The following is a 12,763-nucleotide window of genomic DNA, read 5'->3' as shown; positions in this document are numbered from 1 at the left end:
AGCTGCTTTAGAACCAGAGCCTTCATATTGTTTATGGAAATGGAAGAAACAGAACCAGGAGATGGGTGGGGAGCAGGAAAATTATTCTGCCCTGTGCCCCTAACAAAAAAGCGTGAAGTACCTATAATATCAACTCTAGCTTCTAGATCCATTATGAAGTAACTTATATTTGGAGGGGAATACTCATAATTATTATTTTCAATGGAAAAGCACATTTACTGGGAAGGGGCCTGATGGCTAGTGGTGGGCAAAGGTTTGGGGAGATGGCCTGCATGACAGGTACTCTGAATAGCAGAGCTTCCAACTCATCACCTCCTGGTGCAGTACCTAGTTAGAGGGAAGTTGGAAGCCTCCCTCTAGCAGTGCTGGAAGGAATGTTCCTGGGTTTGTCATTATCTTGCCAGCTTGGGGACACAGAGTATCTTCTGTGTCATTGTCTACTTATCTGTTCACTGGCTTTGATGACCCTCATCACCTGCCCCCTAATATTGTGATAATTCCTTAATCTTTCTGTTCCTAAACTGAAGGTACCAACCTGCAAGGAGCCTCTCTTGCATCCTCAGACTGTCTTCTACAGTCTAGCCAACTTCACCTTTGGAGGAAAGGTGATGAGTATTTAAGAGTCTTCAGAACAGAGTGTTTTGCCTCTATCCTGGAATCCTAGAATGTCAGAGGTGGGAGAGATGGAGCTTGTTTTGTGCAGGCCTCGCTTGATAGTTCAGGGAGCTGAACCCAGAACAGGGTCATGAGTGACTCTGAAATATGTGGCTATATCAAAGTTGTAGCTTTGACTTAGGGTAGAGAATTGGAACTTAACTTATAAGAAGGAGAACCAAACCATATAACAGGATTTGAAACATAATAGCCAGGTTGACTCCAGGCCTTGTACCTGAGTCAGGGCCTCTAAATGGATTCTAATACCAAGAATCAGGTATCCCTGCTAGGGGAAAGAAAGGAGGGTTCTGGGACAGTAGGGCGTCACTAAACTGACTTCTCATACCAGCACTGCTGTGTTTTCTCCTCCATTTTTAGACTTCGAAAAAGCCCAAGACAGCAGAAGCAGACACCTCCAGTGAACTAGCAAAGAAAAGCAAAGAAGTATTCAGAAAAGAGGTAAGGTTTGGTGGATGTAAGCACTAAGCACCTCAGGCTTAAATCTGAACCCTTTCCTTTCTTGTCCTAAGTATGTCGAATATCTCTCTTGCCCCAAGATAGGCAGGAACACAAGGTGTTCCTTGTGTGTGTGTGCCTTGCTGAAGTGCTGCTTTTCCCACTGAAAACTCCTCAGCCATCTTTTCTTGGCTTGACAGGAGCCAAGTCTCAGACCACATTTGCTTGTTTGACTGTTGGCCTTCTGTAGCATCTATGGCAAAAGAAAGCTGTATGTAGTGGTAGGCTGCCTTGTCTTTGGGTATTCCTCTTGCCTCTATGATTTGACTTAGTTGTTATGTGAAAGAGGTGTGGCCTTTTTCAACTGGTTAAGCATTGACTCATTTCAACTGGTTACCCATTGACTCATTTTGTCCCCACAACAGCCCTTGAGGTAGGCAAGACAGATTGCCTTTCCTCTTATTCAGGTGAAAGAACTCAAGGTTCAGAGAAGGCAAGTTCTAGACAAAAGATTTGAACTCAGGCCTTCTGTCTCAAAGTCCACTTCTGTTTCTGTAATATCTCATTTGGTAGCTGCCTAATTTTCCAGGGCTTGGGAGAATGCTACTCCTCTTTATGCTACCAGAAGTGTGTCTTACCAGCCTCAAGACGCTAAACTTGTCTGCCTCATAGCATCTAGATTCTCAACTCCAATCTTCATTCATTGAAGGGGCTTGTAGTGTTTTGGAAGAAACAGACCTGTAAATAAGTAACGGCAGCTGTGTGAAAATTTTGCCATATTAGGGCTGGGAGTCACAATCCAGGCTGTCAGGAAGGGCGCTTGAATCAGGGGTAGGAATTGGCCAGATGGATCAGCAGGGGACCTAACTTATGTCAATAGAATGTAGAGAGGCAAGAGAGCATCTTCCCTTCCAGGGAGTTGTAAGTGGCCCGATGGGCTATAGCACAAGGTATGGGAGGGCTGTTGAAAATGAGGTGGAATGGTATTGTGCTTCTTCCTATAGGAACTATGTGTCTGTGGGTTATCGGGAACCATTGCAGGATTTTAAGCAGGGGGTAATGAAATCCCTGTCTGTGTTTGAGGGGATAGACTGAAGGAAGAGAGTTTGGAGGCCAGGAAACCCCAGAAAAACCTTGAGTTAAAAGGCTTATCCAGGGATAAAGTTCAGTTTCTTATGATCCCTTTGTGAACATATTGGTATTTCAGCTCATTCAACCAGCAGCTGTTTCTTTAGTGCCTACCCTTGTGATATATAGCCTTGTTCTTTGAACACCTGAAGGCTCACTGAATTTTAGTCATGGGTAGACCTTGTTCAGAGTGCTCTCTGATGAAATAGCTGTGACTGGCCTCTTTATTCTCTTTGTCCTCTGTGATCTTAGCACCACAAATACCTCTGAAGGTCCTATTCCTAGAGTGTTTGGGAGCACCTGGGTAGGACAGACCATACTTAGACAGCCCAGGGAGGACATAGTAAGTGATGGAATGAAAATGATTCTGCCCAGGTTTTCCTTTGCTGGCTGTCATATCATGCTTGATCTGCTTCACATGCTGTGGTATGACCACTTAAAGAATCTGAGTACCCTTCAATGACAAAATTCCTGTGGTTCCTGGGGTTGCTAAGCCTCACAGAAGCTCTGGAACACCTGCTGTGCCCTGCCTTGCCTCTAGGGCCCAGAGAACCTAGCTACTGTCTTTATGCTGAGGACACAAAATTCATTGGCTGAAACCTGGGGCTGCTGAAGGAGTCGACATTGAAGTCATGCTGTTGAGTCCCTCCAGCCTCCTTTAAGCCTTGCTTAGTCCATCCAGGGGAGCTCTTTCCCTCTCAGGCTGAGCCCGTATCCTTTTTTCAGATCTTACTGGCTTACTAGTATTCCACTGTCCAAACCAGCCAACCTGAGGGAGAAAGGATTGGCTGGCTTTACTCACTACCTTTTCTAGTTATTTCCTCAGTACAACTCCTCGCCCTCTCTGGACTGTTGAGCAATGTGTTCTTTTTTCTTTGCCTGCAGATGTCCCAGTTCATCGTCCAGTGCCTGAACCCTTACCGGAAACCTGACTGTAAAGTGGGAAGAATTACCACAACTGAAGACTTTAAACATCTGGCTCGCAAGGTACTCCCCTTGCTTTTGGTAGCCCACCAGGCAACGTTCTGGGCAAACTGTGTACTTTCTAAGAAGCCCTTTTCATCATAGAAAGTTTTTTTTTTTTCTTCTTGTCAGATGTCAGGGCTGGGGACCCAGGAACGGGGAGGGGAGATTTGGGGAGGGATGCACACCCTTACATGAGAGCAGTAGTTCTCTAAGAAATTTTCAGAGCTCAGCTTATCCTTTCTGGTGATCCTAGCACCAGTCTGCCCCAACATCTACCCCCTTATTAACTTCCTGTCTTGGTGAGAAGGGCCCTGAAGCAGCAGGCTGGATTACCACCCCTGTCCTCCCCCTCAAATCGTTTCTGCTCTGATTGGTGGCTGTGGTCTCTCTTCCTGTGCCCTGGACAGCTGACTCACGGTGTTATGAATAAGGAGCTGAAGTACTGTAAGAATCCTGAGGACCTGGAGTGCAATGAGAATGTGAAACACAAAACCAAGGAGTACATTAAGAAGTACATGCAGAAGTTTGGGGCTGTTTACAAACCCAAAGAGGACACTGAGTTAGAGTGACTGTTGGGCCAGGGTGGGAGGATGGGTGGTCAGGTAAGACAGACTCTAGGGAGAGGAAATCCTGTGGGCCTTTCTGTCCCACCCCTGTCAGCACTGTGCTACTGATGACACATCACCCTGGGGAATTCAACCCTGAAGATGTCAACCGAAGGCCACAAAAATGAACTCCATCTACAAGTGATTACCTAGTTGTGAGCTGTTGGCATGTGGTTAGAAGCCATCAGAGGTGCAAGGGCTTAGAAAAGACCCTGGCCAGACCTGACTCCACTCTTAAACCTGGGTCTCCTCCTTGGCGGTGCTGTCAGCGCACAGACCCATGCGCATCCCCACCCACAACCCTTTACCCTGATGATCTGTATTATATTTTAATGTATATGTGAATATATTGAAAATAATTTGTTTTTTCCTGGTTTTTGTTTGGTTTTCGTTTTGCTTTTAGCCTCTACATGCTAGGATCACAGGAAGACTTTGTAAGGACAGTTTAAGTTCTCCTGCAAGGTTTAATTTGTTATCATGTAAATATTCCAAAGCAGGCTGCCTTGTGGTTTTGGCCAGCCTTGTGCTATGTTGATAAGAATGATTTACTGCTTAAAATCACTTTACTTTATCCAATTTTTACTGAACTTTTTATGTAAAAAAATAAAATCAATTAAAGAAATTGGCATGTGTGTTCCCTAAAAGTTAATTGAGCATATTTGTGTGTAATGATATCACTGGAAAAAGGAGAGATAGTGGCCTTAGATGTGTGAAGTCCAAGGTTAATCCCTGTGATTGTATTTTATTACAGGACTTGTTCATTCTCCACAGGTCCTACTCTGACTTAGGCAGACGTTTGCCAGGTGACTGACACTTATAGGCTTGGGATCTTATGACTGTGCTCAGGCATTGGGTCAATTTGCACATGCATTCCAGAGCAAAAGAAGCAGCATCTAGGGCATCTTTGGCACTAGGCTTCTTTATTTTGGTTAATCATCAGTCAAGAGAAAGGCAAATTTATTGTCTCCCTTGATACTTTCTCCTGGGTGGAGAGAAGCATTGAAATCTTTTCCCCCCATGGACTTGATTTTTCTAAGCCCACTGGAATGCTTTTTTTTGGGGCAGAGACAGGGTCTCGCTCTGTTGCCCAGGCTGGAGTGTAGTGGTGTGATCATAGCTCATTGCATCCCTGAACTCTTGGGCCCAAGCAATCTTCTTGCCTCAGCCTCTGGAGTAGCTAGGACTACTAGCTAATATTTAAAAAAATTTTTTTGTAGAGACGCAGGGTCTTGCTGTGTTACCCAAGCTGGTCTGACTTCCTGGCCTCAAGTAATGCTCCTGCTTTTGAATCCCAAAGTGTTGCGACACATGGTTTGAAATGCTCATTTGATGTTTGGGTTCCCTAGCTTCCAACTGTGCTCCCTAACACTGGGGTTGGACACTAGAGGACAGAATAGGACCCCTATAAAAGAGGTATAGTACACAGGTTATGATGATAGTGAACATTTCCAGGAAGATGCAGGGCTTCGTGAGAGACCTCTCTCCTACTTGCTGGATCAGTTATCTAGGCAGTGAGAAAGACGGGGCTTCAGGACAGACTGGGGCCCATCTTTGCAAAAAGGTTGGTCCCGCCTGTTTCTCACCAGGGTTATTCTGCCCACTGCAGCAGTGTTGTTTTTTTTTTTTTTTTTTTTTTTTTTTTGAGACAGAGTCTCGCTTAGTCGCCCAGGCTGGAGTGCAGTGGCGCAATCTCGGCTCACTGCAAGCTCCGCCTCCCGGGTTCACGCCATTCTCCTGCCTCAGCCTCCCAAGTAGCTGGGACTACAGGCGCCCGCCACCTCGCCCGGCTAATTTTTTGCATTTTTAGTAGAGACGGGGTTTCACCGTGTTAGCCAGGATGGTCTCGATCTCCTGACCTCGTGATCCGCCCGCCTCGGCCTCCCAAAGTGCTGGGATTACAGGCGTGAGCCACCGCGCCCAGCTGCAGCAGTGTTCTTGAGGTCAGGTCAGGTTGTGGCCTGCCAAATCTTTGGCAGGGTGAGTAGCAATTAGAGCAGTCACTGCCTGCTAGGCACTGTGCTGAGCACTTAGAGCTCAGGTTGTGGTCACAGTCCTGAGGCACAGGAATTGGCACTATGATGAGGAAAACTAAGGGTCAGAGAGGTTTAGTAACTCTTTTAATATCCTTGTATTAAAGGAAGTGTTAAAAGAGGGGAAAATCCTTATTTTAAACTTAGACATGCTATTGTTTTCTCATGATACTGCAGCCTTCAAAACTGTTTTAAGCCCCCCCCCTTTTTTTTTTTTTTTTTTTTTTTGAGACAGAGTCTCGCTCTGCCGCCCAGGCTGGAGTGCAGTGACCGGATCTCAGCTCACTGCAAGCTCCGCCTCCCGGGTTCACGCCATTCTCCTGCCTCAGCCTCCCAAGTAGCTGGGACTACAGGTGCCCGCCACCTCGCCCGGCTAGTTTTTTGTATTTTTTAGTAGAGACAGGGTTTCACCAGGTTAGCCAGGATGGTCTCGATCTCCTGACCTCGTGATCCGCCCGTCTCGGCCTCCCAAAGTGCTGGGATTACAGGCTTGAGCCACCGCGCCCGGCTTTTTTTTTTTTTTTTTTTTTTTTTTTTGAGACGGAGTTTCGCTCTTGTTCTCCAGGCTGGAGTGCAGTGGCATGATCTCGGCTCACTGTGACCTCTGCCTCCCAGGTTCAAGCGATTCTCCTGCCTCAGCCTCCCTAGTAGCTGGGATTACAGGCATGCACTACCATACCCAGCTAATTTTGTATTTTTAGTAGAGACGGGGTTTCTCCATGTTGGTCAGGCTAGTCTCGAACTCCTGACCTCAGGTGATCCACTCCCCTTGGCCTTCCAAAGTGCTGGGATTACAGGCACGAGTCACCGTGCCCGGGCTAAAGCATATTGTTATATCACATGCACAGATTGTAATTTGCTCAACCCTCCTAACGTCTTGGAATTATGTCTGTTACAGAGAATATTTTAGTTAATGTGCTTAAGCACATTGAAAGGGGGCATTTCTCTTTTCAGTGGGTTTGCAGTGCAGGGGTACAACCACATGCACTGCTGCTTGCAACCAAATCAAATGCATGGTTTTGACCCAAAGCTCCAGCTTATGATGTCTCCAACAGCTGGTGCGTATCTTCCCTGCTTCCTCTCCTGGTTCTTCAGGGTTATTGCCCTAAGGTCATCTGTGGAGGAAGGTGGCTATAAACTTCCGGTTCTTCCTTAGTTTAAGGGTAAGATTTACGGAGTGTTAAGCAGCCCTGGTCAACTATTTCTGAGGGTAGCAGTAGCAGCAGTCTGATGAGCTTGGTACTCACAGAGTAGTCAATCTCAGTTGCATCTCGTGTCAGCAGAGGGACAGGATCTACCTTGGGCCCCACTAGACCATGACTGGAACCCATGTCTTCTGAGTTTGGACGGCTGTGCCTCTGAAGCCTACTTATGCTGGTAGATGCCAGGATAGTAGGCATTGTTTCTTCCTAGGCAGGGCTTGTCTTTTATAGCACCTTCTTCAAAAGGCACTTACTGTGCCAACCTACCTGCCTCTACCCTTTGGGGTGGGCATATGCATGGAGTGCATATGCATGGACTTGGCTGCACCTGCCTTGTCCTGAGCTGCCCAGGAGACCCACCTGTTCTTGGTGTGTGCAGCAACCACATGAGCAGATGTGGAAGTACATTTGGAATGCCTTGTCCTGAGTTCAGGTCTTGTAAAGAGTGTTTTCTTTTTTCTTATCTAGAGGTGACCTGAGGCCCTTGGTAATTAACTGCTCAGGACCAACCTGCTTCTTGCCTCCTGTCTAGAGGAACAGGCCTCCAGCCTCCCCTTGGTGCTGCTCACAGAACAAGTCAGGAAAATGATCTCAAACCCGGGGTCCCTCAGCACCAACCTGGGAGTCTTAGGTGTGGGGGAAACTACTGAAAGTGTCACCTAAACTTACTGTTCTCCAGCTAAGGAAGTTGATAAAATACCAAGGTAAAATAATCAGCAAGGTAAAAAAGCTTCCAAACAGGATAAAGCCAGCAAATGGTAGGCGCAGGATATGAACTCTGATCTGTGCCTCCAGAGCCCATGCATCTTCTATAGGATCACAGTCCCTGCCATCCCAGGTGCTGCTTAGAGAGGGCCCTCCCACAGCCTAGGGACCCCCAGCCCTTTTCTGGGCCTCTCCCTCATAGCCACCCACCCAGCTGTCTCACAGGCCCAAGGAGCCAGATAGAGCCAGCGGAAAAGTCCGAACCACCTTTAATACGGGTTACATAAGTAGCAAAACCAGCTGAGGCTTAAGAGGAGGTGGAGTAGGGATCCAAAGGGCAGGACCACTCCTCACTGCCCACTTCCCTGCCATATCCTGGGGCCTCTTCTGGAGGGGATGGGTGGGTGAGGGGAAGTGAATGGTGGCTGGATCTTCGGTTTTCTTCTCCAGAACAGAGCAGGCTGAGCCCAGCAACCCCAGGAAGCCCATGAAGGGATACATGAGATGGGGGTACGGGAGCACCAGAGCAGGCTCCGAGGAGCCAGGCTATGGAGGCAGCACTAATGCCACAGAGCAGCCCTCAGCTTGGGGTCCCAGGACCTGGACCACATCTTCCTGGCCCATGGCAACCAGGGCATTCTCTAGCACCTTGTGGGTGGCGCCACTGCCTTCTTGGATAGCCCAGTCCCTCAGCAGTGTGTAGGCTCGCACCTGGCCTTGGGCCATGATTTCTACAGCCTCAGCCTGGTAGCCCAGATGGTCTGCCAGTCCCCGCCAGCCCTTGTCAGTTTCAACTGACACCTCTAGCAGCTGCTCCACTTTCTCCTGGTGCTGCCGAGGGAGATCAAGGTAAAGTTGGCACCCAAACTCAGGATGTGGTCCTGAGGCAGGAGATATGAGGACCACACAAGGGCTGGGTGGTGAGGCAGTTCTGGGAAAGGGGCTCACCCTGGTTGGAGGCACAGGGTTCCAGACTGCTAGGAGAGTCCAGGAAGACACTGCTATCCCCATGCATCTGGTCCTTGTTGAGACCTCCCAGCTCTGCAGTTCGAGCTTTGGCCAGCTGCTGTCTTTGTCTATGTGAGCGCCAGCTGTGGGGAGAAAGGGAGACCTACCGACCTGCCCCCACCTTCAAGACAGGGAATTGGTTGGGAGTCCAGACAGGGAAGGGGGTGCCACAAGGCAGTGCCCAGACCACCTACCACTTGAAGGCCACATAGGCAAGCAGACCGAGGACCACAGTGGCCAGGAGGGTACAGTAGACTGGGATGATGCGCCTGAGACACTGGAGGCTCCAGGAGGAAAGGGGAAGTATTGGGGTACAGGGCTCCCCCTGCCCCTACCCATACTCCTTCCCTGTCCCTCTCCTGCCTCCTCAGGATCTTACCTGTGGAAGAAAAGACAGATCAGGTCAGGAGCAAGGAACCAAGGCTAGGGTCCCTAGGTAGCCTCACCTAAACTTTGTTGCCGAAAAGGTTTGAAGCCAGTGGTCCCTACTATGTAGAGTCAAAAGCTTATACCACAGCATCAGGAGCTGTCTGGCCTATTTTTCCATTTTCATCTACTTCCCCTTTGCTTACCACTCTGGACACCTTGTCCTTCCTACCCTGTTCTCATAACCTTCCAGACTTCTGCTCTTGCCAATCTCCGTTCTCCATCTGGCATACTGGCAAAAATCTTCTACTCTGGGAAGACTTCCTCGATCTCTTCCTTTTGGGGGTCCATTTGCACTCCTGTCTACCACAGCACTAAATCCAATTTTTTTTAATCCAATTATCCAGGGCACAGGAAGAAAGACCATGGCACTGTCTACCACGGCACTTGTGTCCTGTCTCTGCCACTAAGTCTGGACTGTGAGGGCACATTGATTCATGTGGTCCCCACAAGCATCTCTGTGCAAAGGAGGCCTTGTAAATTTTTGCAAAATAAAGCTGAACTGGAAAGGAAGTGTTGTTGCTTTCTTCTGCCTGGAAGCGACTTGTCCTCCCGATCTAGTGCAGTCAGGGTACACAGGATCTGAGAGACTCCAGAACCTATGGCTGGACTTGGGTGTGACCTACCCACTTGGGGTACCTCTCATCCTGCCTGGTGCCCATGATCTGAATCAAGGGATGCTTACCCACATAGGCCAGGCCTTTGCTGTGGCTAGAGTTGTGAAGCATGGCTGTTAGTGGGTAATGCTCCCTGGGGCTGTTTCTTGGAGAAGAGGTTAGAGAGTTTTAGGCAGCCCCCAGGCAGGGGAGCTGGGAGCTGCTTCTCTCAGTCCAAAAAGGGCTGTGTGCAGGAGGAATATGGGGGAAATCTCCAGGCCTGACGTTGGCAGTCCCTTGGGGTAGTCTGTCCCCCTTTTCTCACTTCAACCTGATTCACTCTAGCGCTGGACCAGTTTCCTCCTGTGTCAGATGGGGTGGAGGTGACAGAGGTGGTCCCAGCTGGCCAAAGTTAGAAGTGTCAGGTACAATTCAGGATGGAAAACAGGTTGGAAACCACCCTGTCTCAAAGATGTTGCGAAACACTTGGTCTGAGTCCAGGGATGGTAGGGAGGATAGGGGAGACATGCCTTCTAGCTCCATCTTAGCCAGAACCAGGCTGGAGAGACGTACTGGCCAGTGGGAGGCTCACTGCCAGGCTTTTCAGCTATAGCTCAGGAACCCAACATCCTGAAGCCCCAAGGCAGGAGGACTTTCTGCAGTGACCATGCTCGCAGTCCTTCCTCAAGGGTCAGTGTCCAGCCCTCTCCTGATCAGGAACTGGGTGGAATGCTAACTTGGTGGGTTCAGCAAGGGAATGGAGGATACGGGCCCAGAGATCCCCTAGTTGATCCTGCTTCATCCAGAAATTCAGAGAGGGCCTAAGACTCAAAGGATAGGACTACTCAGTCCTACCTGGATCCTATAGGGCTGAATCTGATGGGACCCACTTCCTAAGGTTTGAGGAAGAGAAGCTCCTCGTCTAGACTAAGGAGAGCTTGCCTGGAGACAAGGAATGGAGGAGACACCCGGGAAGGCCCTCCAACTCCCCAGTATCCACCACCACATACTGGGTACCAGTCTATCCCACACCATGTCCCCATGTGTATGGCTAAGTCAGCAACACAGTGCTGTGGCCAAGTGTGTGCGACCTGGTGGCCCTTGCCACATGTGGGGTGTGTACATTTGTGTCACTTACATTAAGGGACCCTGCAAGATCCTGGATGGTCGATGGGCTTGTGACCAGGACGCAGCAGCAGACAGGCCTGGCTTCCGCCCAGCCCACTCTGAGCAGCGGGGACGGAACCCGTCCCACCTCCCATCCGTCTCCAGGCCCACGAATACGCACACACAATGCAACCACCCTGCACACCCACACCACCCTGACTTCTCATGCACACGCCGACACCAGCACACACAACACCTGCAGGATCACGAGTCTGGAGATGGGGGACAGAGAGGCAGCCCCCGGCTCCCTCCACTCAGCAAGGGCTCTGCCCCTAACTCCTCCTGACCGGTGGCCGCCAGGATGGATCCACTCAGCAGGGCACGACCGAGCCCTCCGAGAAGACAACGTGGAGTCTCTGGGGTGGTTCTGGCCCCCAACCCCAACCTCGCGACCACAGCAGCGCTACAGGGCGGCCCAAGAAGTAGGCAAGACAATGAGGGGGCAGGGCCAAGCTGGAGGGGCGCGGCCTCAGGTGTTGTCGCCCCCGCCCGGCGAAGGAATGCAAACGCGCTTGCGGGACGCCTGGCCGGGTTGCGGTCTTGGACGAATGGCGTGCGAGGGCGACCGGATGAAGAGATGAAATCTTGGGGAAACCACGAGCCGGGGCGAGATGTGGGGCAGGGGCTGCACGGCCGGGGAAACTGAGGCCCCAGTTCAGCGACGGCCACGCGGAGGGGGGCGAGTGAGCCCAGAGGGGGTCACGGGCCAAGGGAACGCGAGCCAGGCCAGACTGAGACCGCGACCCGAGACACCGCGCGCGCACGCACAGTCGGAGACAGAGCAGCTACAAAACTAGGCCAGGTTTATTGCCGATAAGGGAGAACCGGGGCCGCCGTTAGGAATTAAGGCCACAGGCGGCCCTCGTGCTCTGACGAAACCGGGACTTGGAAGCCGGGGAACCCCGACCCAGACTGTGCAAAAAGTGCTGCTACGGCCGCAGACGCCAGCGCTGACTCTCAGGGCCGCCCCTCAGCCGGCGAGGGGCAGGACTTCCGCCCGCCAATCCCTGAGGGAGTAACATCGCCCGCCAATCCCTGAGCTGGGCAGGGTGGGGCCCCGCCCACCCCCTGGGCGGCCCACCCCGGGGTGTTCCCGTCGACTTCTGGGCGGGGCCTTCCGGGCCAAGCCCGTCGGGGGCGGGGCCCGAGCAGCCGGACTGGCCAGGTTCAGCGCGCCTCAGCAGGGTTGTATTCCGTCTCTCCCGAGGACACCTGGGAGATCCGCCGCGCGGACCGCCACAGCTTCCGCGCGAACTGGCTGCTGCGCACCTGGTGGGCGTAAGGGTTGAGTAGGGTCAGCTGGGACCGCCGCGCTGCGCCCCGCCCCGTTCGAGGGGCCTCCCCACCCTCGCCCCATCCTCACCTCAGAAGGCTGCCCGGCGCCCACCACGATGAGCTTGCCGTCCTCCAGGCCCACCAGCACGTGGCTGCGCTCCTTGGTCACGGCCACGCTGCGGATGGCCACCTTCATGGGCAGGGGAGGCGCGGCCGGGAGCAGTCTGGAAGGGAGAGGGGATATACACCAGCTTGCGACTGCAAGGGGGCTTTGCGACCAGCAGATATCCCTTATCCCATATACCCTCTCTGTCCTCATTTTAAGGATGGCTAAATTGAACCTTTTATACACAAAGAAATCTCTCACAACTGTGGCTAAGCCGAGGCCCAGGGCAAGACCTCCCTATGGGAAGATGAGGGGACAGGTAACAAACCTTGAAATATGTGCCCACAAACATGTATGGTGTGTGGATTCCTAGGGGGAATCCCCCCCGCTTTATTCTACACCAATGACCACAACCTTCAGGGGCCATGAACCCATAAAT

The 12,763-nt window shown here is 51.2% G+C and overlaps 3 protein-coding genes across 18 annotated transcripts in view; 1 reads left to right on the top strand and 2 right to left on the bottom strand.

Moving 5' to 3' along the window:
- The window catches only part of SETD2 (SET domain containing 2, histone lysine methyltransferase), a 154,847-nt gene extending 150,416 nt beyond the window's left edge, over positions 1-4,431 (top strand). For all 13 annotated transcript variants that reach the window (XR_013413845.1, XR_003727278.2, XR_013413847.1 and 10 more), the window contains 3 exons: positions 1,033-1,113; positions 3,124-3,225; positions 3,612-4,431. Coding sequence is in view for 9 of the 13 variants with exons in the window: in XM_028844063.2 (XP_028699896.2) it covers positions 1,033-1,113; positions 3,124-3,225; positions 3,612-3,773 (345 nt within the window). In the remaining 4 variants the exon portion in view is untranslated. The remainder of the gene's footprint in view (positions 1-1,032; positions 1,114-3,123; positions 3,226-3,611) is intronic.
- Positions 4,432-7,999: 3,568 nt separating this feature from the next.
- LOC114676342 (death domain-containing membrane protein NRADD-like) lies at positions 8,000-9,908 on the bottom strand. The gene is given in 5 exon segments (XM_077994108.1): positions 8,000-8,627; positions 8,695-8,837; positions 8,949-9,020; positions 9,022-9,133; positions 9,866-9,908. Coding segments are annotated over 5 exon segments (705 nt in total). The 3' UTR covers positions 8,000-8,292.
- A 1,821-nt stretch (positions 9,909-11,729) lies between these two features.
- NBEAL2 (neurobeachin like 2) overlaps positions 11,730-12,763 on the bottom strand; it is a 29,484-nt gene continuing 28,450 nt past the window's right edge. For all 4 annotated transcript variants that reach the window (XM_015131107.3, XM_015131110.3, XM_015131108.3 and 1 more), the window contains 2 exons: positions 12,307-12,442; positions 11,730-12,212 (listed from right to left, as the gene is read on the bottom strand). In XM_015131107.3, coding sequence (XP_014986593.2) covers positions 12,111-12,212; positions 12,307-12,442 — 238 coding nt within the window. In that variant the 3' untranslated portion in view covers positions 11,730-12,110. The remainder of the gene's footprint in view (positions 12,213-12,306; positions 12,443-12,763) is intronic.

The sequence above is a fragment of the Macaca mulatta genome, chromosome 2 (genome assembly GCF_049350105.2).
Source record: "Macaca mulatta isolate MMU2019108-1 chromosome 2, T2T-MMU8v2.0, whole genome shotgun sequence".
NCBI lineage: Eukaryota > Metazoa > Chordata > Mammalia > Primates > Cercopithecidae > Macaca > Macaca mulatta.
The sequence above is the reverse complement of the archived record's forward strand: the minus strand, read 5'-3'. Positions and strand labels throughout refer to the sequence as shown.